The following is a 24369-nucleotide window of genomic DNA, read 5'->3' on the forward strand; positions in this document are numbered from 1 at the left end:
TTGGGGTGCTGTTTGTACATTATATTGTACATTATTCTATTTGTAACATTGTGTTGATGAAAATCTTGCAGTGGCATGTCAAGTGATGTGTTGTAGAGGCATAAGCAGAGGTCAGGAATGACCTCAGGCCAGAAGTTACCATGGGGCAAAAGTAAACCCTTATTTAAACAAGGTTTACCTTTTAGGCCTACTACAAATAAAGTCACTAGTGGTCGTTTAGGCTAGAGACATGCAAATGTCCCTGAACTGGTCATCTTAATGTTTCACAATGCAGTTTAGCAACTTGTAGTCTAATTGCAGAGAGGGTGGTACGATGCTCATTGTATCGTATTGATGCAAGATCAAGTGGTTCTGTCATTGGCTGATATGTAGGTGAAGAAAAATGTCAGCCAATCAGCAGCGGCGGCGGATAATTGCCCCGTTTTCTCAACGAGTGGTGAATGTGAGCTCGGTGAATCGACCAATGATGCCTTCATGTACTCCCTGTAAGCTCCCACTTCACGCGTTGTCATTTTAAGGCAACTTTTGGCTAAATGAATGAATGAATGAATGAATGAATGAATGAATGAATGAATGAATGAATAAAGTAAAAAGTCCGAAGAAATGACAAAATAAAACATGTAACAAAGCAGTTATATTGGTGGGCCGTCGCTTTAAATTCGTTAATTATCTAACGCAGTAAATGGTGAAAATGCGCATCAGGCGTGTAGTTGATGTTTTAATTCATTTATTAGCTGGAGGTTACTACATTCACGTCGTAGCACCTAAATTCTCAACCAAGTCAGGCTTTACCTAGACCTGGGCCATATTCCCTTATTGTAATGTTTCACAATGCTCCTACCACGTTACTGTGTCGTTCATGCGCTGGTCGTTTCCAAATTCCGATATCCCAGCAGTATTTGAACGCGCCAGGACAGCAAGGTACGGGATAAGCCAATCAGAGAGCAGGAAACATCAGCCAAGCCTATCGGCAGATGGGCGACGAAGACAAAACTCAGAGGGAAGCCCTCGGTCCGGCACCAGTAGTTCCCACAGGCAGCGAAGTGACCATCACTACTGAGGTCCACGTTTCACGCACCCGACCGCAAGACACCGCGTAGTTACCGCAGGAAATCCGGGGTGCATCCGCCACAGTTTTATTTCAGGAGCAAGGTAAATGAATGACGTGTTTAAAAACTGATTTTTTTTTTTTTTTTTTTAACCATGTGCTTTCCTCCTTCCCTCCCTCTCTCTCTGTATCTTTATTGCTCTGTCTCTTTCTTTCTCTCGCCGTGTGAAAGAGACGGAACTACAGGTTTAAAAACAAAAAAAAAAACAAAAACAAAAACAAGTTGAACTGGTCAGTCGGCTCCACACTCCACTTGAACCCTTGGAAAATGTTCACCGAGTCATTTCTTGCAATGAGTAACCAGCCTCCTCAAAGTGGCATACTAACAGTTTTTCCAGTTACTTTATGAATAAACCCACAATCTATAATTTATAATCTTTAATTTTTATAACTGAGTAGATACAAACTAAGCAAGTGCTGTTGTGTAAGTTTGGGTGAAGTTTTAATGTGTGTTTCTGCATGACTGACTCCCGAGTCAGTTTTTACCCTCACTAAATATAGGTTTAATTTGATTATGTTTGTGTGCATCTGTGCCTGATATTGCCTCCATGCACCCCGCCATCCATCACCCCGTGATTGCAAGTGTCATTGTGCGTCATCTGGGCCAGAGTTAATGTTGTTGTGGAGCGGTGATATTTAATACCTCTGACAGGTCTGGAGCAGAGAAGAAATGGATTGTGTTAGAGAGTTTGGAACCAGGAGAAAGAATGATCAGTAGTGAGAAAGCTGCACAACACTGCCATTAATCCCTATAAGCAATGACTGCCAAGGCCTGAGCAGAGAATGAACCAAACTGAAGAAGCAGACAGGCTGTCCAGGAGGATCTTCCATCTCTGCAGGGTTATGCAATAGGCAACAGCTGTTTCAGTCCACCTATGATCTGGGAGAGTTGGCAATTAGTGAAGAAATTGGTTCATCAGCTTGATAGGAATTATGCTGTCTGTTTTTGATATCCAGTCTGAAGTAACATCAGTGATAAGATTTGCTTCAGTCAGGTCAATAATACAGGTGATGTTGGACTGTAATGGCAGAGAGAGCAGACAGATAGACAAGGAAGAGGAGATGCATGGATGTAAGTTCTGGTTTTTGGTTCTGTATGTTATGTGCAGTAGATGCCATGTCAGAAAAAGTGGCAAAATAAAAATGTGATGTTTGCTTTTTTGCAAAAATACATTACTCGAACCCTTTTTCTAAATGTTTAATTTGTGCTCGGCCCACAAATGATCCACCGAGCAGCGCTTACTTTAATAAAAAGTCAGCTTTCAAAACTGATTTGTGCTGCTCACAGTGGAAGAGGTGAAGCAGGAAACGTGTTCCGCTTGATAGATCTTGGGTATGTTGAATTCACCAGTGCAACTGAATGCTTTGGAGAAAGTCAGATAGTCCTCAGTGAGGTGTGCATGCTTTACCGATCAATAAGATACCATTTAGGTTTCCTCTTGTACAAAACAGACCAGTGCGTAAAAGAGTGTGTCCTTCAGTGATGTAGCAGTGCATATTTACCACTGTTGTTACCAATGTTAAATTAAATCTATGTATTTTTACTAAGCAATACAAGCTTAGAAGCATAGTCTGTGGTCTGAAAACAGTTCCATGCTGTGGCTAATCCAGTTTCCTCCATTCAAGAGATCTGACATGCGTCATGTGGAAAAGCCATAAATCGTATCACTTGTTTTGATGTCTGACCTGATACACATTGCTGATCATGTCAGAGGTTATTGTTGAGGAAATTTCCCTAATATAATGTGCTGTTTAAGTACGATGTTGGCTTAATATCTCACATCAGTATCAGTGCATCCCTGCAATGATTGTTGATTTCAAAATTCCCAGGGAGTGGTGCAGTGCGCTTGAAACACCAGTGTCATGTTGTGAGCTGTGTGTGTTGGATCTGGCCTGAGAGTAAAGGTCACAAACCTTCCCTTAAGCAATAAGATTTATAGATGCTATTGCAGGTTGTTGTGTTTTTCTGCACGTGTGTCCTTCCAGTAAAGGAAAGGAATCTATAAACTACCAAAAAAAAAAAAACAAAAAAAAAAACATTTAGACAGTACTTTTTTATTGGATTGTGTGTACATGTTGCCTTTCCAGTGCTGCATAGTGACGCGGGGTCACCAGCCAATCAGATGAGATCACCCTGCAGGTCTTAAATAGTGGCTGTTTTGCATTGACATTTAGTCATTTATACTTAAAACCCATAAAATGACTAGTTGACTGGTCAGATAATGTTAGTCTCAAATAATGCTGTGTGTTGGCAGGAACCTCCCAAAACAATATGCATCATGATACATTTGCTACAGTATGAGTTGTATTGCAATATCCTGCTATTCTGTGCAGATTTGACCGAAAATGCATAGCGCTTAAAGTACCATCTTCTGCAAAACACCAATAAAATATGCAACATATAAATCAACATACTCAGTCAAAACTGTTACCCATGCCAATTTATTAAAACAAAATAAGCACAATGCAGTTAATTAACAGAGTGCTAAAAATTTTGATGTCATAACATAATGAAAAGAAAGTGTAAAAGAAATATATATATAAATACAAGAGGTATGAGAATCGATGCAGTATTGCAAAAAATATCACAATACTCAGCTGGCAACCTGCTTTACTCTTCTGTGCCAGTTTTTAGGTCCTACATAAATTGTTTTGACTGATTGAGTGCAGTAGCATGTAATTTCTATAAAAGTAAAAGTCCTTCAGACAGTCTGTAGGGTTTTTTTTTGTTTTGTTTTTTTCATTTTTTTTAAGGAACCACAATGAGCTTATTTGCTTCCTTTGGATCTTAGAAACCCACGAATCTCTTGTCTGCAGAGTGTAATTGCTGCCCTCTCCGCACACGGCTGCATACTCTCCAGTCATTACAGCTGGTTGACTCTCAGTCGGAAACTGATTGTCTGAGAGGCAGAGAAGGGCTCATTACCTCATTAGTGTGTGGGTCTTACAAACTGGGGCTAATCAAGTTAGTTTTAGCTTTAGTGATTCCACAGGCTGGATGGATCGCAGAGACGAACAGAGAAAAAGTGACTGCACAAGGACAGAGGGCTTCATTTACAATTCGTGCCAGATTTTCGAACTGTCTCTTTCAATTATCTGCATTTATCCTGCGTTAATACCGCAGGCAATTTGTTCATCAGTGTTTGATATTAAGCAGAATAAAGCCAAACTGATGTTCTGCTTTGAACAATACAGAACATATTTTAGAAATGTTCACTGCTATTCTAATTAATGTGTAAGTTTGACTCGTAAGTGGGATTTGTAGAGGAGGATTGTAAAACTTGTAAAACCAAACCTTGTTATCAGATTTGCACTGGATGAAACCTTTTCACTGGCTCTTTGTAGCCTTCTGGCAGAAGATATACAGTGGATAAAAGGAGCCAGTGTTGACTTCAGCAGTCAGTTTATGAGGCTGAAAGGCTACATCTCTTGAGTCAACAATGTCTAGTGGTCTATAGATACAAGAGCATAGCATAGTAAGCATTCAGGACACAGCAATCTTGTGATTTTAATAATGGCCTAAATGCACATATTTAGATGTGAATGCACCCGGTAAACATTATTCCGACACACATATGCAGTCTAACATTTCCATTCTGCAAATATCCTGCAAAACTGGGCATGCTATGGTACGATTGGCCGTCTGATTGTCTCTGTACTCATCTCTCCTATTCTGTGTATCTGTCTCTCCATCTCTCTGCACCTGTCTCTCCCTCCTCTTAGGCCAGTCTAGCCTGAGCGTAAGCAGTCATGTCAGCCAAAGCCATTTCTGAACAGACGGGAAAGGAGTTCCTCTACAAGTACATCTGCACGTCAGCCGCCGTCCAGAACAGGTTCCGCTACGCCAACGTGACCGCCGAGACCGACTTTGACCGACTGACAGAGGAGCACCCATGGCTGCTCACACAGGTGGGTGAGGACGAGCGAGGCTGATTTATTTATTTTATTTTTTTTTAGCATAACAACCGGCTCTGGTAGTCACATTGACCATCGAAGTCAAAGCACATGCGTCATCAACTCTCAGAACAGTTGCAGTAAAAATGCATGTGGGAGAGTAACTCCTGCACAGTGCCCAGTCACTGTTTGGTATCATAAATCTGGAGCCCATAGCTGTCTAAAGCCTTCTCCTTTAAGCCTGTGTAAAATGATCCACATTTTATGGGAACAATTACTTAGAGCTGGCAGCGGAGCAGCCTCTGGGTGCTCATTAGCAGGACAGTCCAGCAGCTCGTCGGGCCTCTTAGAGGAGGTGAAGCAAAGTAAATGTGGAAGGGAGTAGGCAGCTATGTGGGAATGTGTGGCTAAAAAGTGACAGGCGTAATAGGAAGAGACAGCCTCTTTTAATAATAATTCTAACTGCTCTCTCTATAGGGAGCTTTCTGTGTGTCTTGCTCGAGGACACTTCAGCAAGGCAGACGGCTTGCTGAAACGGGCTTGAACCCAGCTTCTCCAGTTAAAGGGCAATTTCACTACTCTCTCCACTGTCTTGCTGTAGCATCTATCTCCTCTTGATAGCGAAGGAGGAGACGGAGGGGCTGTAATACAAGCTAATTGAATTACGCTGTGACTCATCTTGCAGGGTAAAACGTCACTGTCCCGCTCTCTCTTGGCGGAAGGTTGTTTTTATCTATAAGGTAGGAGGAGGAGGGAGGATAGATGGAGATAGGTGCTGCGGTACAATTGATTAGGAAATTGCATTAACTTTCACCCATGGCCCTCTTTGGCAGGCACCCAGATACTAATGGCTCCACTGTCATAAGTCATTCTCCGTCTCTGACTTGCCAATGAGAGGAAGCGGGCTCGATGGGCCGGGGTTAGATATAACTCTGCGTTCACCTCATGCACACTACCCGCTTTAACATACTGTTCACTTCAGCTTTCAGGAGGTAAACACTGCCGATTTTCTCCCACTTACTGAATTCTGGCAGTCAAGTTACTGGGAGCTCACAATATATTATGGATTACGATACATGGGTCACAATACAATTTACATCACAATACATTGCAATACTCTACAGAATACACACACACACAGGAATCATGATACAGGTGATTATGCGATATACAATATATTCTAAGAAAATCAGCTGTGATTACATCAGGATATCTGTACCTGAAGAAGAAAAAAAATACCCTGGGAAAATAATTTTCCAATAAGCAGGAATCAGGGATGTTTTTCAGTGTTTTAATCTGCACATCGACTCCAACATGAACATGACAGAGCAGTTCATGTTCAAACACCTAAAGGCGGGGAACAAATTCGCCTCACAGGAACTCAAATGTGCATCTGTGCAAATTAAGTTGAAAAGTCAAATATGAGTACTTGGCACTTAAGTGTATTCATAATGTATTGCACACAATCTGCATAACAGCTTGGAAGACTATGCTGTAGAATAATTAGGAATAAGCTGGTATGGTGAATCAATAAATGGGGCATGTTATGTGATGAGCAAAGTCACTCAGAACAATTTAATTTAAAATTCCCATTCCTGTTTATTGTAGCGGAATTAGTGCAATGCACTTTCTTAACACAGTGCATTAAAATATAGATATGTAACATCATATGAAGATGAAATGTATAAATGATTCAAATTAAAACAAATTAAATAGAAACTCTGGTGTCACTCGCTAAATACATGTCTCTTAATGGGGGAAAAACTGATAAACGGCAGCCACAGGAATATTCAATCACGGTGTATGACAGCTTCATTAAGGTTTTGTATGTTTTAACACTTCTGAATGACTAATTTCATCTGAAGGCTAATGTACTGAGTTTTCCTTTATGATGTGAATGCTGCATAGCAGTTTAACGAGGAGTGCTTAGAAACGTGTTGTTTTTTGTTTTGTTTGTTTGTTTTTTTTGCAGATTTATGCTATAACATGATGAATTAAATGAGTTATTTTGTTATAAAGAGAATATTAGAGATTGTCACCTTATGCTCTTCTGTCTTACTCACTATGTTGTACCTCCTCTGCTCTAAATAAATAAGTGAGAATATAATCATTGTCAATTCTCTGCTCAGCTCTTGATAGAGTTGATGCTTTACGGTCATGTCATATGAGTTCATATGTCGGCGATGACCTTTTTTGATGCCCGTCGGTCCTGCTAACGTTCGATTTGCGTTGTGCTCCCCCTCCAGAGGCTGGTGGTGAAGCCGGACCAGCTGATTAAGAGGCGAGGGAAGCTGGGCCTGGTGGGCGTGAACCTGGACCTGAAGGGCGTCAGAGAGTGGCTGAAGCCCCGCCTCATGAGAGAGACAACAGTACGTCATCCACCCACTCCGTCTCCTCTTTCTCAGGCAGTTTCATCCACCCACCACGTCTGCCTGCCTGTCCCTCTCTCACCAGAACCGATCAATATTATTCCAGCGTTATACTCCGACACTCCTCCCACTGCCCTTTCCTTCACCCTCTTTCTTTTTGTTGCACTTTGTTATTGTGTGAGCGGTGTATTTGCCTGATGCATGGTGTGTTTGCCTGAACAGCTGCCCACATCGCTAATAAGCTCAGTGTCAGTCCGCTGGTTGTAAATCAGTCCAGTCAGCTGAAGCAAGCCCTGCCAGAAAATAAACAGGCGGTCCATCAGTCCAGTCAGTGTACACAGCACACCTCATAAGATCCATCAATCTGGCACTTAGATGCTGCGCTGCCTCATAAACCAAGAACCAGGAGCCTGTGGGACCAGGACGCTTCATAAGACATCAAATAGGAGTGTGTGTGTGTTATACACAGGCAGAGCAGCAGTGTGATTGGTTGGATGTATCGCGCATCAGACAGTGCAGATGAAATTGTCAGCAGCTGTAAATAATAGATGAAGCTAGAGCTGTATCGTGGCTGTCAGCTCACTTTTAACTTGTTGGTTGACGTTACAGAAAAATATGATCTCTTCTGGATTTTTTTTTTTTTTTTTTATTCTTTAACAGTCAAACTAGTGACAGTTTCATGTGCGATGAGAAAATTGTGGACGAAAAACACAAATAGGACACTGTTACTCCTATAATGGATAATTCATAGGGCTGCAGTGAGTTTTTATTTTTATTGCTGATTAATCTAATTTTTTTTTTTTTTTTCAGTTAATTGACTTCAATTTCTCTATAAAATGTTAAAAATAGTGACATTCACATCACAAGTCAACAGCTAAAAGCAAGATATAAAAATTGCCTATTACTCTGATTGGCAGTCAAAAAAAGAAACCCAAAGTAATCATTTAATAAATATTAAATGGAGAATACCAAGCAAACCACAACATTTGTAAAGCTGTAGTCAGCAGCTGTTTATTGTATTTATGAATATTTTTTTTATGAATAATTCTTTCAAGGTAGATGTCACTGAACAGTCTTTTTTTTTTTTTCTTTAACCTGGTTTTTAACTTCACATTTTTTATTTTTTTTTTTACTGTCAGCACAGCACCACTTCTGGTTTTCAGAGGTTTGTCTAGCCTGTGAGTGCATCAGAGGGACTGTCAGGGGGTGTGATGTTTAGGGGAGCGAGTCAGCCGCTGGTGGCTGTGAGTAATTTAGTTTGGCAGCACCACTTTTTCCTCCTTACATTTAACCACATCCCACCAACTCCCCTTATTCCCCTTATTCTCCTCAAATAACAGCCTCCTCGCTGCTGTTTTAAAGATGTAATTGTCTAAATTGCGTCACTGTTTTTTTGGGGGGATGAGGTGGAGGAGTCATATTTCCTGTAACTGTGGGATATAATAATGAAGTGAAATGAAATCATTCTCATTTAATTTTTATTCACAACATGCATGCGCTTTTCTCCCCGCCCTCTCTTTCTGTGGGAGACGGCTGTGGCAGTGTCGGCTCATTTATCGCAGAGTTTTTGCATGAGTCCCTTGTGGGTTTTCAATCAGATAGATGGTCTTTTTTTTTTTTTTTTTTTCTCCCCACCTCAACCCGCCTTCATTTGGCTCCTCTAAATGGCAGCTCCCTCTCTCCTTTCCCTTTTTATTCACCCTGGCTGGCTCTCAGTCAGTCCCAGGTTACTTTGTGCCTGGTGGCCTTTTAACACAAGAACAGTGACAGCCCCGCCGAACGAGGCGGCCGTGTTAGCGGGTCTCGCTTGCAGCAATGCATTGTGACAGTTTGTTTTTTTTCCCTCTACCAAATCCTGTCACTTGGGTCTAGCCGGGGTCTTGTTTTTCATTTCATATTTCAGACCGGTTGAAATGTTGTTTTTGTCCACAGTCTGCAGTCTTTACAAGACTTCCTCTCCCACTTATTTTTTCTGTTGTGTTTGTTTCCTATTTATTGGGCTGACTTGTTTTTTTGTCTGTACCTCTTGTGTCCCTTCTCCACCAACCAAGTTACACAATGTCTGAAAATCAGCGCAGTGATGCATTAAAGTGGAAACCTTCAGAGAAATGTTGTTTCTTTTTCTCCTCTGGGAATACATGCTAATACTTTGTTTTTCTCCTATTCTCCTAACTCCCATTTCCCCTAATTATCTATTCCTGCTAAATATTTAATTTTCTCCTTTTTAACTGTTTTGTCAGGTGGGAAAAGCGAAAGGAATGCTTAAGAACTTCCTCATTGAACCGTTCGTCCCGCATAAGCAGGTAAACCCATCCTCTAGCTCAGCCCTCGTTCAGGTTTTAGAGATTCATCTCGACCCATAATGTTTTTTCCAGAGCTGTAGGACGAAAATATATTTTGCATTGACATTATTTGCCGGTTTGAATCTCCCATAATCCAGGAGGAGGAGTTCTACGTGTGTATCTACGCCGCACGGGAGGGCGACTACGTGCTGTTTCACCACGAGGGAGGGGTGGATGTCGGAGACGTGGACGCCAAGGCGAGGAAGCTGCTCGTCGGGGTGGATGGAAAGATTACAGAGGAGTCTGTCAAGAAAGAGCTCCTGACCCACGCCCCCAATGACAAGAAAGCGTGAGTTGAATGAAAAAAAAAGAGAGCAGAGTGTGGAACTTAAAACTATCTGTCCACGTAAAAATGTTCACGATAGTTTTGCACATGAAGCTCACGAGCTGGCTTGCCGAGCCCGTTCAGGGACTCAGAATTAAAAATGCGGCATTAGTTGAAACGGGTCACATGTACAACACAGGTCGTTCATGCAGAAATTCATGTTTTGCACAACAGATTGATTTCGACTGGTAATCTTACATGGCAGTAGCCACCCACGAGCTAGATCTACAACTGGATGGTAGAGGCTCTAGCCTGAACTTATTGCAAAGCGAGCAGTGGCTTAAAATCTTCACCTAAGCAGCGGTTTGTGTACAGAAGGGGTGGGAGTGTTCAGAATTTCAAATACAGAGCAGGTTAATTATGTTTGCATTCGCCGTCTGACTCTTTCTACAGTTCCTGCCTCCGTCTGCCAGCGGTTTGGATAGACCCGAGGCAGCTAGTCGGTTATGATTTGAGATATTCATTCATCAATCCAAGTTTGTGCTATCTATACATGGCAGTAGGTTATATGGATTTCATAAATAAGAATAATAGTATCAGCTGAGTGAAGGAAGCTTCAAATCAATCAATAAGCTTCTTCATGACATCGATTTGATCTCATTGATCTTAGTGCTGCTCACAGTGCTCACAAGTAGACAGCATTTTCATGTACATATTTATATGTTCATATTACTGTGCTTGTGGCCAATGCTGGAAGACGGAGGCAGCACACAGCTGAAGCAACAGAGCCCTTTGAGACGGCAGTAAAGGTGGGGCAGAGGGAGAAGAGGGGAGGAGAGCTTCCATTAGACAAATGACAAATGCTTCACTTTCCTTCGATCAGCTGCACAACCCCCCCCCCCCCCCCCCCCCCCCCCCCCCGAGCCTTTTTTTCCCCCCTCTACAGTCCCATTCAGAGCACGTCTCTTTGTTTTGATGGCTGCCATACAGTGACCCAAACCATTCCTATCCATCTTCCCAGCAGCGCTCTTTTTTTTTTTTTTTTTTTTTTTTTTCTTTCTTAAGGCAGTTTCTGGCTGGATTGACTGTCTTGGCTGACATTGAAGGGGCTGCCCCTGCATTACACTCTGCCAAGCCCTCCTCATCTCTCCCCACTCCCCTCACCCTCCGGATTGAAAACAGGTTTGGGACTCGGCCCTCCCCCCCCCCCCCTCCCATCAAAAGCAGACACGTGAAGCTGAGTCACTCTGGGTTTGGTCATGGTTTTCTCCTGTGGGACGGCCAGGCCTCTGACTGCAGGCTGACATGCTTACAAAGGGGCTGAACTGCCTGCACAGCTGACAGGCAGTGTTCTGCTCTCCTGTCCTGCCTTCCTCCTCCTCCTCCTCCTCTTCCTCGTCACTACCCCCTCTCTTCAGTGCTCTGCTTTGACATGTGGAGGAGGGGGAAACAAATTAGATTTTTCCTCTCCTGTAGCAAGGCTTGCTGCAGCTAATTTACAGGTGTTGGCTCGTATCTTGCTGGACTGTCGCCTCCTCCTCTCCTCCTCCCAACCCCCCCCCTGCTCTTTCCCCACAATCCTTTTAATGATATTGGCTACACCTTTTTTTGGATTGTGTTTGTGAAAGAAAGTGACTCACTGTTTTTGTAAGAATTATTTTTGCCTTTTGAATGGCCTGCTGTCAAGTGGAATGGTTTCTGTTGTTGTCACCTGGCATAAGATGTACAAGGGATCTCAAGATCTGAGATATTATAATCAGGAAATTCCAGTGCACCCACTATGTAGGATGTTGCATACTGGAACATGTGCTGTCATGTGCTTTAATCAGAAATATCCTATTGATCCCTGAAGGGAAATGGGCTCAATTCCAGTTGCTCAAATTCTTTAGAGAAAAATATACAAATATAACACATAACATATATTAATATAAAGTGTCCAATGCTGTGTCAGAGGAACAAACAAACAATTTTCCAAGATGAAAATCAAATTGCTTAGACACTTATGGAAGTTACAGTGTAATGGACAATGCATTTGTGCAACTATTATACAAACAATTTTTTCAGCAGCAGTCACAATTCATCTTGTGAAAGTCAGAGATCAAAACCAGTGACTCTATGAAACTGTCAATGTGCAGTGGACATTTCCCTCTGTGAAACCCATTTTTTTAACTATAGTTTGCTCATATCTGATTTTTAAAAAGCTGATAACCTTTGCACGTGATGCAAGTTACTGCATACATGATTCTAGTGCTGCACCAATAGAGATTTAGAATAGAACTGAGAAAATAACCGTCAACTTCCTGCAGGATCCTGGCCAACTTCATTGTGGGACTCTTCAACCTGTATGAGGACCTGTTCTTCACATACTTGGAAATAAACCCGCTTGGTAAGTTTTTGCCTTGGCAGCTTTACACCACATCCCCTATTACAAGGTTTTCTGTGTCTGAGCAAGTCATTATGATGACACACGCAACAGAGATCCATAAATATGTCATGAGATTACGCAACTGGAAAAGGAACATCAAAGGGAAATTGGTGGTAAAAAAAAAAAACATCTATCCATTATGAAAAATCATCTTGTTATGAAACCGAGAGGCAGAAGTTGATTCTAACACATTTCTTGCACCAAGGGAGGAACAGATTCAATAATTCATGCACTTGCTGTTTGATGACGGCACTGTTTGTTTATAATGGAGTAATTGGGCACCAGTACATGCCCTGTGGCAGCTGTTCCCGGTTCCTGGAGGTGGCCAAGGCTGCTGAGACTGACTCTCCCTGCTTTGATGTCCCACCGCCTCTCCATATCCTCCCCATTTTCACTGTATCTCCATGCCCTCTGCCTCCTGGAGGGAGAACAGGAAGGCTGGGGCTGGGCATGGTGTTGTATTTAAAGCTCAGACCCTCTGTGCTGCTAATATAAATTCTAATATTAAGACGAAGCAAAAATCAGTAGGTGGGTGTGCGCCTTGTTGTGGGTCACAGGCCTAACTACTTGTGTTGTTTTACTTTCTCTCGCTCTCTCTCTCCTCCTCTCAGTGGTTACAAAAGATGGCGTGTATGTGCTCGACATGGCAGCCAAGATCGATGCCACGGCTGATTACATCTGTAAGGCCAAGTGGGGGGACGTGGAGTTCCCTCCACCCTTCGGCAGGGAGGCCTATCCTGAGGTGAGGCAGGGCTGAAGGGCTGGAGAGTAAAAGCTCCGATTTCAGCCTGTCAGCATCAGAAAGCTGCTGTTAGTCGCAGCCGTAAGCATGCTTCTCGCTGAAGAATGAGGATAGGCTAGAATGCAAAAATAAGTGGATTCCTCTTTTTCAATAAATGTACAGTAGTCTCAACAAAATATCCATGCCCAACTGTAAATTTCCTAGCTGATAAGAGTTGCGGTTCACCGTAAATACAGTGACTTGGATTTTATTCTGTATTTGCATCAGATCTACCTAATTATGCAGTGATCCAGGGGTAAAAAAGTGTAACTTTGTGTCACAGAGCACAATCACCATTATAAACAATAATCAACTTTATTTTGCCAAAAGGAAACGTTATACTTTTTCGTTATACTCCCATCCAAAAGATTTAAATTTATATTATTTATGTGAGGCTCTGCTACAGCCTCTGTGTTGCTGCTGATGCTGTGGCTGTGGCAGTAATGAGGAAGGGGAGTGGTGGCAGCACAGTTGTTAATCAGCCTGTATGACTCATTCTGGAGAAAGAGATCCTAACAGTAAAGGTCGTCTGGGCAGGGAGTGGTCCACAAGGATCTAGATGACATTTCTTGCCGTACGGTACAGTGAGATGTCCTTTTTTCAAGGCACACTGGAGATTTGAATGTTGCAAGCAGCGGTGTGCATTTGCTTTGCGTTTCTTTTTTTAAAAAATGAGGCTTGCCTATGAAGCGTTTCTCTATCCAGGAGTCCTTTTTCTTTTCTTGGCTGCCGTCTGAGGGGGCTTGTTTGAGACGGACTGTCTGTGCAGCAGACGGGCTCCTCTAATTGGGCTGCTGTGAGTCTGGAGCAGGTTGAGGGACAGCGGGAACCTTTGATTGGGCATGTTTACGCTCAGTCCCCAGCTGTGGCCCTCGCTGTCACAAACAAGCACTCGTGGGCATCAGATCCACTCGCACGCTTAACTTTTCATCCGGTGATAAAGATGTGTTGTACGTTGAGCGTGCTGCCATGTGTTAAATTGTTAGACCAATATTAGTAATGCTTATCTCTTTAAAATCCACGCACACTCACATGGGGAATTGTGGCCAAATGAGGTGGTGTGTGTACAAGTGGTTGCCCTGATTATTGCTGTAATCAGGACAGTCACTTGGACCCCCACCTCCCCTCCTTTTCTCCTGTATTGACATACCCGTCCTTTTGACTCTTCGCCTGACCTTTCCCTCGGTGTTGCAGGAGGCTTACATCGCCGACCTCGATGCCAAGAGTGGTGCTAGCCTCAAACTAACCCTGCTCAACCCCCGGGGCAGGATCTGGACCATGGTGGCAGGAGGAGGCGCGTCCGTGGTGTACAGGTACGCAGCACTGAAACTAGATCAACAAAGCCCCGAATGAGTCAGTGAAACAAACGTCCATATTTCTAAATGTGGCTCCTGAAATTGTCCCTTGGCTTTATCCTCATTATAATGGCTTCAGTCTGCATAATCGGGTTTAGCATCAGGAAAGAATGCCAGTGATGCTGTAGTGAGATTGATGGCGCAGCAGCCCAGCCCACACTCTGCCTGTTCAGCTGCCTGCTAAATTGGATTCTCTGAAGCTGCCCTGTTAGTGAGAGTCTGGAGGAACAAGCGTCTGTCTCGGGTGTGAAGCGTAACTTCCAGACACACCAGCCATGACTAATTATTCCCTCTGCGCTCTGCCAAATTGTTCTGTTTTATTTACACCGTATTATTTATTCAAAACAGAAGGTAAGGGTGCATTTTAGTGTCACAGTGCAACATGAAGCGTGGTGCTCAAATGCTTGATTATCCAGCTCCTTTTTAAAATCAAGCAAACTACTAGAACTACACTAGTGTCATGCCGGCTGAACGTCAGCATAACAGTCCAACAGATGTAGTTGCTAGGGCTCCTTCCTCTGTTTGGGTGACCAATAAAATTCTTCCATAGTGACACAATCTGTGACCTGGGTGGGGTCAATGAGCTGGCCAACTACGGGGAGTATTCAGGAGCACCGAGTGAACAGCAGACGTATGACTACGCCAAGACCATCCTGTCACTGATGACGCGAGAGAAGCACCCGGAAGGTGGGAAATATGCCCTTAATTTAGTCTGTTTTTTTTTTTTTTTTTTTTTTTTTTTTTTTTTTTTTCTTAAAGAATTTTTTATGTTGTATTTTTTTTAACACGGAAACTTTTTTTGTTTTGCAGGAAAGGTTTTGATCATCGGAGGCAGCATTGCAAACTTCACAAATGTCGCAGCTACATTCAAGGTAGATTAAGATCACTTTTTTTTTTTTTTTTTTCTTTTTGCAAAGTAGCATCAATATCTGACCCCAGAACGTTTCCGAAATGAATGTAACTCTTCTTTTTTTTTTTTTTTTTTTGCTAGGGCATCGTTAGAGCTATCAGAGACTACCAGGTGCCTCTAAAAGAGCATGAGGTCACCATTTTTGTCCGCCGTGGAGGCCCCAACTACCAGGAGGGTCTCAGGGTGATGGGAGAAGTCGGTATGTACTTCCTGTTGTCATCTGTAAATCCAGCCAATAGTTTTCATCATGCACACACATACTCATGTGGGTTTGTTAAAAAAAAATCCCATTTAACGTACCACTCCATACTGTAAATGCACTTTTTCCTCATTGCTGCATATTTTGTTTATATGTGTAGAACTTCAAAATACCTCCAAATGACTGTATTGGATGTTTTTCATATGTAAACAAGTTCATTTTCAAGCACCACGCTAAATTTGGATTTTGGTGCTGTCCTCAGGCAAGACCACCGGGATCCCTATTCATGTCTTTGGCACGGAAACCCACATGACTGCCATTGTTGGCATGGCACTGGGCCACCGTCCAATCCCGAACCAGCCCCCTGTTGCTGCCCACACTGCCAACTTCCTCCTCAACTCCAGTGGCAGCACATCGGTATGACACTTACTCGCTCAGAGGAGACAAACGAGCTGCGGTGATGTCGTGCCAGCTTAGCGCACAGCAAATTTACATCACAAACACCACCAGTAGTGTAGTCTAGTCTGTTGCCAGAGTGAACAGAAGACCTGCATGCCACAGCCTCTGTTTCATTCATTACCCTCTCCTCCTTTTAGTGAAACGGGGCATGCAGTGAGGTTATCAGAAGCCCAGTGGGTCTTTGTATGGAACATTGCACGGCTTTGTGTACTGCTCTAGTTCAAATAGCAGTCAGAGCACAGTAAACCACTGCTACTGCCCGGAGGCCTCCATTAGAAATGTGCAGTGCATGGCCTTTCAGAAAAGTGTGTGTGCATGCCTGTGTCTGGGTGTGCGTGCACTTACATGCATGCATTTACCTTTAATCTATTGATACTGTCATATTTGTATACTTACATAATTCAAATGTACACTTAAAATACAGATAGTTGCCAAGGAGAAATGGGTGTAGTGTCAGCAGCATGACAGTATAATACAACACAAAGTCATAGTAAGAGTAATGCAAAAATATAAAGAAACAAGAAATACAAGTTTTTTGTTTTGTTTTAGGAATTACCAGAGTCAATCATATTAATATTATGTGTCAGAGGTTTCCACTGTTCAGCTTGGATCACTAAAATCCAGTTGCTCATTTTTACAATGCTTTACCTGTGTGGCCAGTGGCACGACAAGTCAGGAACACTCAGTCTCTTTGTGTAACTTGTGTGTAGGCGACGTCTCATAAAATAACCTGAAGGGAATAAATACCAGCCTTCTCCATTGTGTAGCTCACATGAATGGCTGCGCTGTTTGGCGGCCACTTGTAGTCAGCTCAGCTGTTGGTAGAGCTCTCCGCATTAATGCATAGTGCACACTTGTTTTATTTGGACAGCAGAAGAAGCGCAGTGTGCACCCGGCATGTCTTTAGATTAATTATCTCATTTCTCTTGTGTCTGTTCCCTACAGACTCCAGTTTCCAGCAGGACGGCCTCTTTCTCTGAAAACAGAGCGAGGGTTGACGGCTCACCAGCCAAGAAGGTTAAGACAGGAGCCCCTCAAGGTGAGAACACACACATCCACACACACACACATTGCTTTGGAGAAGGAAATTTAGGCACTCTGGTTGCTGAGGTGTTTATATGTTGTGTGTTTATGCACGGGTCCTCCACTGGGATGTGTGACAGAGAGAAGCCTTTTGATCATATGTCTGAAAATTGTGTTCTATGTGTTCTAAGTACTATGGCTCCCTCTTCAGACAACAAGAGAGCTTTGCAAGCCAGTCAGTCAACTGGAAATGGACACTGTTTGGATTTTATATAACAGGGCAGACACATTAATGAATTGAATAATAATAGTAAATTATAAGTTAATTGATTTTTAAAGACCCCCTCCAAGTTTTTAACCATGCTGACAGGTCCATGTGGTGTTTTTCATATGCTGCAAAACATTATCAGGAGCAAAGCGAGTTTTTCCTCTTTGAAACTGCAGCGCACCAAGAGCAGGCTCAAAAAGACGGATTCAGACAGGCCAGGTTCATGACATTATAAACCTAAGGAACAGATCCCATCAACTATTGGGGTGGTGCTTATTATTATTATTATTATTATTATTATTATTATTTGAAAAAAAAAATAGACCAACTCAAAATACCTGTTTCACATGAATCAATATTACTATAACTGAGAGATTTCTTGGAAAAAATACAACTAAATGAAGGCAAAGTGTATAGTTATACCTTAGCCATTTTTAAGGGATGAAGGGATGTTTTTCATGGAAAACGGTTTCTAAAGAAGTAATATTGATGAACAGAGATGAGTTTTTTAATCAGTGGTTGGAGGGGGCCTTTAAAAAAATATATTTTCTTGTACTTGTTGTGATTTTTGCATCAGAGGGGCAGGTCTCTGCAGCCAGGTCAAGAGGTAGGCTACTCCTCTAGGTTCACCATGTCACCCATGGACCCCATGAAGTCCCTCTGCTATGTGCCCCTGCCCTCTGCTTCCTCTGTCTGATCGATTAATCTTATTGATGTTCTTACCAATATTCTAAAATGGTCTCATAAACGTATGTTCTCTTGTTTTGCCACTAGTTGTCATTGTTTTGTTTTGTTTTTTTTTCCCATACTATGTTTGACTGCTTATGGTGTCTCGTGTGCCCTGTCATGTTTTGGCTCAGTACAAATCAACTTGTGAAACCTTATATTCTTTGCTTTCTTAGTTATTATAGGGTCTGTTTTTTTTTAATATTTGCATGCACTGCAACTTAACAAGAACATGATCTCGCAGAGCGCATCACTTTTTAGTGACCTTTCCTTGATTTCCATCTGTTTCTTTGCTTTTCCTCACCCGGTAGCCAAGGCAACCACCCTCTTCAGCAAGCACACCAAGTCCATAGTGTGGGGCATGCAGACACGGGCAGTGCAGGGCATGCTGGACTTTGACTATGTCTGCTCCAGAGATGAGCCATCTGTCGCAGCCATGGTGTACCCCTTCACGTAAGTTTATCATGTGTTTACTCTGTTCTGCTGTTCGTGTCAGGATCTTCTCACCTAAATGAGCAGTTTCTGTTTCTACCACCCTCTAAATGTGTTTTCCTTTTGTGTTGCTTATATTTTTACATGTAAATGTTTTACCAGTGGAGACCACAAACAGAAATTCTACTGGGGCCATAAAGAGATCCTCATCCCTGTGTACAAGAACATGGGTGATGCCATGAAAAAGCACCCAGAGGTGGACGTGCTCATCAGCTTTGCCTCCTTGCGTTCTGCTTTCGACAGCACCATGGAGACCATGCAGTACCCACAGGTAAATGAGCCCCCGCACCATCCACAGGGCACCTTGACAGCAGTAATGATTAATACTAACAGCTATGCCTTTTTATTCAACTGATTTCAGATTCACACCATTGCTATTATTGCTGAGGGAATCCCGGAAGCTCACACCAGAAAGATCATCAAGGTCGCAGACGAGAAGGGTGTCACAATAATTGGACCAGCAACCGTTAGTCTAACTTCCTTTCTTACAAAATTGCACAGGATCTCACTGTGTCAAATGTTGTTTAAGCAAACCACTTGAATTTCTTTGTATTTTGGCTGCAGGTTGGAGGTATCAAGCCAGGCTGTTTTAAAATTGGGAACACGGGAGGCATGCTGGATAACATTCTTGCCTCCAAGCTCTACCGCCCGGGCAGCGTGGCCTACGTGTCCCGCTCCGGCGGCATGTCCAATGAACTCAACAACATAATCTCCCGCACTACGGATGGGGTCTTTGAGGGTGTGGCCATTGGTGGAGACAGGTTTGTAACTTTCTTTTGTCTGCAGTGTGTGAACACGTGGGTGTGAATAGGTGTGTAATGCCAGACTCATTTCCAGATACCCAGGCTCAGTATTTACTGACCATGTGCTGCGCTACCAAGACACTCCTGGAGTGAAGATGATTGTTGTATTGGGAGAGGTGAGGCTTAAATCAACAGGCGCACTGCTGCCTGCTATTCTAAACAATAATTTATTTGTTTTTGCTGCTACTCATTCTGTTTCTCCTCTTACCCCCTATAGATTGGAGGCACAGAGGAGTACAAGATCTGCCAGGCTATTAAACAAGGCAGGATCACAAAGCCAGTGGTATGCTGGTGCATTGGCACCTGTGCCACTATGTTCTCTTCAGAGGTGAGAGGGCAGATGCAAAGCCTGTTTCACGTTCAAGGCACCATTAGGCATCTGCATTGTAAAGAGACACAAGACAAGATACAGTGCTCCATTTTGACCTGTGCTGCACCTTGTTTTCCCTCAGGTCCAGTTCGGCCATGCTGGAGCCTGTGCCAACCAGGCCTCAGAGACAGCTGTGGCTAAGAACAAGGCTCTGAAGGAGGCCGGCGCCTTTGTGCCCAGGAGCTTTGATGAGCTGGGAGACATAATCAAGTCAGTGCACAAAGACACGTCCATTCCCTCAAACAGCCACGTCAGCATCCATTATTTTGTTAGATATGCTTTGTAATGGTCACAGCAATCACTGCTAAGATGCGTTCTAGTAAAGTTTCATATCCACCTTTGCAGATCAGTGTATGATGACCTTGTTGCCAAAGGAGTTATCGAGCCAGCAGAGGAAGTCCCGCCTCCCACCGTGCCAATGGATTACTCCTGGGCACGAGTGAGTATGCCGGCGAGTCAGAGACACACTGGCAAACCTCCCTCATGAGATAAACATGAATCACACACTTTAATGTGAACTCATCAGCTGAGAGTTCACTGTAGACATTCATAAGACAAAACGCACTGAACCACATCCTATTAGGTTAACTGAGACAGATGGAACACAATGGGTGACTTTTCTCTGCTTTGTCTTTTTCCCTTCTTCCATCTGTTTGCCCTGCAGGAGCTGGGTCTGATTCGCAAGCCAGCCTCCTTCATGACCAGCATCTGTGACGAGAGGGGTCAGGAGCTCATCTACGCAGGCATGCCCATCACCGAGATCTTCAAGTCAGAGATAGGCCTGGGAGGAACGCTGGGGCTGCTCTGGTTCCAGAGGAGGTCCGATTCTCAATCCTTAAGTAGCCACCGACAAACTTTTGAGAAACTCTTTCACTGACATGAACAACCATTATGTGATGTGTTCCCTTCGGTGTGCAGGTTGCCCAAGTATGCCTGCCAGTTCATTGAGATGTGCCTGATGGTGACTGCCGATCACGGCCCTGCTGTTTCCGGCGCCCACAACACAATCGTCTGTGCCCGAGCTGGCAAAGATCTCATCTCCAGCCTCACCTCTGGCCTTCTCACCATCGTAAGACATCGCCCACCGGGACCCATGCACTAAACTTACCGACAGCACTATCAGCATAGCTCGATGTGCAAACGTAAATGTTTTCTTCTGATTGTGTGTGTACTTCTTTCAGGGTGACCGCTTTGGAGGAGCTCTCGATGCTGCAGCCAAGCAGTTCAGCAAGGCATTTGACAGCGGCATGCTGCCCATGGAGTTTGTCAACAAGATGAAGAAGGAGGGCAAGTTGATCATGGGCATCGGACACAGAGTCAAGTCGGTGAGTACCGAGTCTCCTCTGGGTTGTATATTTTCATGTTTTTGCATGCTCTTTTTATATTTTGGGCATTACAATAAGTCCAACAGCAGAATGAGCTTCAAGTCCTAGATTACCACTATTACAAGAAAGTTAATAGTAAGAAGTGAAAAGTACAGAGTCATAATGCCCTGGCAATTTATCCATGACCTCAGATTATCATTTAAAGGAGATGATAAAGGAAGAAAATTAAGAGCTAATGGAGTTTTCAGAGGAAATGAGAAGAGGAGGAAAAAGGAAATGATCTGTGTCTGCAATCTGTCTTCAGATTAACAATCCTGACATGAGAGTCCAGATCTTGAAGGACTTTGTGAAGCAACACTTCCCATCCACCCAGCTGCTGGACTACGCCCTGGATGTAGAGAAGATCACCACCTCCAAAGTAAGAATTAGCGGTTTCCTCTCTTTTGTAAACTTCACTGGATACAGACAAACTGTAAGTCAACCATTCTAAGTAATATTTTTCTTCTTTCCTTCTGTATTGTGGTCGCTGTGTTCGTATTAGAAACCAAACTTGATCCTGAATGTGGACGGCTTCATCGGTGTGGCCTTTGTCGACTTGCTCAGGACTTGCGATGGATTTACACGGTAGGCCAGTCACTTTTGACCATCACCTTAGTGTCTGTGCACTTGGTCGGTGCTAGAGTTAAATAAGTTATATTGTATGTTACGCTCTGTTGCAGGTAATTGCATAGTTGCATGATAATTCAAGGCTGGACGAAATGCTAAATGGCTCAGAAGGAAGTCTGATGTTGTTGGCAAGATATACAGACAATAATTGATGTAAATAGTTCAGACTATAAGCTGCAAGTCATTGCATGGTAACAATTTCTGATTTCCGTCTAAAAAGTGGCCCGTTTTTATGAGCACATTCTGATCAGAACAGTAGTTTTGGGCACGCTGAAATGTGGGGTCAGAATGAGAAGATGTGCATTCCTCAAATCTATTGAGGCTGGAAGAGACAATAAATTATGAGTTCTGTATGTTATATTTATTGTAATTCGGTATACAAAAGAGCACTATTGAAAAATTGGAAGCGCAATGTCTGTATCCAGTGCTGCCCTCTTGAATTTCATTAACTCTGTCTCCGTGGTGTTCTTCATGACCTCTGCAGGGATGAAGCTGATGAGTTTGTGGAGATTGGTGCTCTGAATGGCATCTTTGTCCTGGGACGCAGCATGGGATTCATCGGTGAGCCAGTTTTTTTTGTTAATATGGGTCATGTGTTTCAGCATTCAGACGCTGCACTGTGGGTTCGTTTGTGAGAGGGCAAACACTTTTTTTTTTTTTTTTGACTCGAACTGACTCAAACACTGTCTGCTTGTCTCGCCCCAGGACACTACCTGGACCAGAAGAGGCTGAAGCAGGGTCTGTACCGTCACCCCTGGGATGACATCTCGTATGTGCTCCCAGAGCACATGTCCATGTAATCGCAGCGACCAAATTAGACAGTGGTAACCCTCTGTCCCCTGTGCCCCTCCCCCCCTGCAAGCCACCCACACCATCCTGTCATCCTAATGCGGTGGCAAGATACAACATAGGGAAGCCGTTACTAGTAGCAAACATTGGAAAAAAAGACTTAAGAGAGAATGGTTTTAGTCCTAGAAAATGGCTAGTGATGCAGCTCTGTGAATAATAGCAAAACCTGCTAAACTGTGAAGCCCCACTTGGATAAATCCATCCGCTAGGGAGATTGGAGGATAAATCCAGCATAAAGTAGGGGGAGATGAAGCGGATTATTCAACTGTTGACACTTTTCCTTGTAGTGTTGAGGAAATCACAGGAAATCCTCTCGCCAAGATTAACAGTGAGGATCTAGTGTCCGCTTACATTGTTTACCACTGCTGCTCTCATGGCTACAATAGTGAAGCACTGTGATTTGCCCCCAAGCATCACACCGTCATCATATAAGCCTAGCATGTGTCTGTATCACAGACTGTTGTGTCTCAGTGCAGTTCTCTTCATTGTGCCATATGAGAATTATGAGGTTTCTGTAAAGGGTGAGCCCGTAGTGCAATAATGTGTAGCTATCATACGATAACATACTGTAGATCAGAACTTTATTTATGTATAGTGTTAACAGTGAAAATTAAATGGTACCAGAATGTAATAGATCTGCTGTTCTGTAATGTTTTTGACACACTGGTCAAGATGAAGCAGGAGAAACGGGACCATTTCATGAGTCACTCCCGGTGTGTGGTGCCATTTGCTGTTCCTAGGAAATATTGTAACTTGCCGATGGAAAATGTGGCGGGATGGTTTCAGAAAGAATGTAAATTTGAAGTTATGTTGTTTATCATTAGAATAAAAACATAGAGAGCTTTGGGTTTGTTTTTAGCACTTTGTTTTAAGTTAATCCAGGTAATTCTGTGATATCCCAGGTACTAGTTTATCATCTTCTATGAGAGGAATTTTTTTATATATATTGTCTAGTCCTTTTTCATATCATTATCATAAAGGCAGTGGTCACATTAAACCTATTTAATTGCTGGTTGTATTTTTGTATGCCCTCTTGGTAGTACTTCCCATTGAAGGCAACTGTGGTTTTAGGAAAAATAAATTCCAAATGGAAAGAATAAAGTGTAATATAATGATTACTGGTACATTTTTCATATTTTGTGCGCTATTTCAGATCATTCCAGCCTGTTATTACTTTACTCTTTGTTAGTTTGAGATTTTAAAGATGTCACATTAACAGCTCTGTGTATAATTTTGTTTTTACTATGTTAATAGAAGATGGGGTCTGTTACTACTTAACACACACTCACACATTTCCTGCAAGTTAACGGGCCCAAATGGCACTGCACACACAGGCGTCGCTCATGTCTTCATTCATCTGAATGTTTGTCAAACTGTCGAGGTCTGTGGGCAGCCACAGCTTTTTATCTTCACCAGTGTGTTGTCTCATCTTTTTTTGTTTAACTTTGTCTTCTGTGAACTGAATGTGCCTCTGTACTGAATGTTTAGAACTGTGTAAATGAGTCAAATAAAATGTAACGTAATGGAATACCTCAGTGTAATCAGCACTTCTCTTCGTATAAATTGATTTGCAAATGTATTTATGTATGTTAGTGATAATTATAAACAGATTCATAGTCTGTCTCCACACATGTATCGAGTTATTACCCTGTGTAGGGATATTAGAGTGATAAAAACATAGTGTACATGCTGTGTACAGGATATACTGCATGCTCCTGTAAGATTTTCTGGTTTTTATTG

The 24369-nt window shown here is 42.8% G+C and overlaps 1 protein-coding gene across 1 annotated transcript; it reads left to right on the forward strand.

Moving 5' to 3' along the window:
• The first annotated feature begins 1003 nt into the window (after positions 1-1003).
• Positions 1004-24170, forward strand: aclya (ATP citrate lyase a). The gene is made up of 28 exons (XM_030056966.1): positions 1004-1152; positions 4832-5017; positions 7249-7371; positions 9612-9674; positions 9812-10002; positions 12285-12364; positions 13015-13145; positions 14379-14497; positions 15090-15226; positions 15350-15411; positions 15531-15648; positions 15911-16065; positions 17053-17146; positions 18436-18577; positions 18719-18887; positions 18978-19082; positions 19181-19377; positions 19454-19535; positions 19637-19747; positions 19872-19999; positions 20135-20228; positions 20454-20608; positions 20708-20858; positions 20971-21114; positions 21419-21532; positions 21656-21738; positions 22265-22341; positions 22486-24170. The coding sequence occupies exons 2-28, from the start codon at positions 4859-4861 to the stop codon at positions 22578-22580; spliced, it is 3279 nt and encodes a 1092-aa protein (XP_029912826.1). The 5' UTR covers positions 1004-1152; positions 4832-4858; the 3' UTR covers positions 22581-24170.
• The last annotated feature ends 199 nt before the right edge of the window (positions 24171-24369 follow it).

Source organism: Myripristis murdjan, chromosome 8 (assembly GCF_902150065.1).
Source record: "Myripristis murdjan chromosome 8, fMyrMur1.1, whole genome shotgun sequence".
In the NCBI taxonomy this organism is placed as follows: domain Eukaryota; kingdom Metazoa; phylum Chordata; class Actinopteri; order Holocentriformes; family Holocentridae; genus Myripristis; species Myripristis murdjan.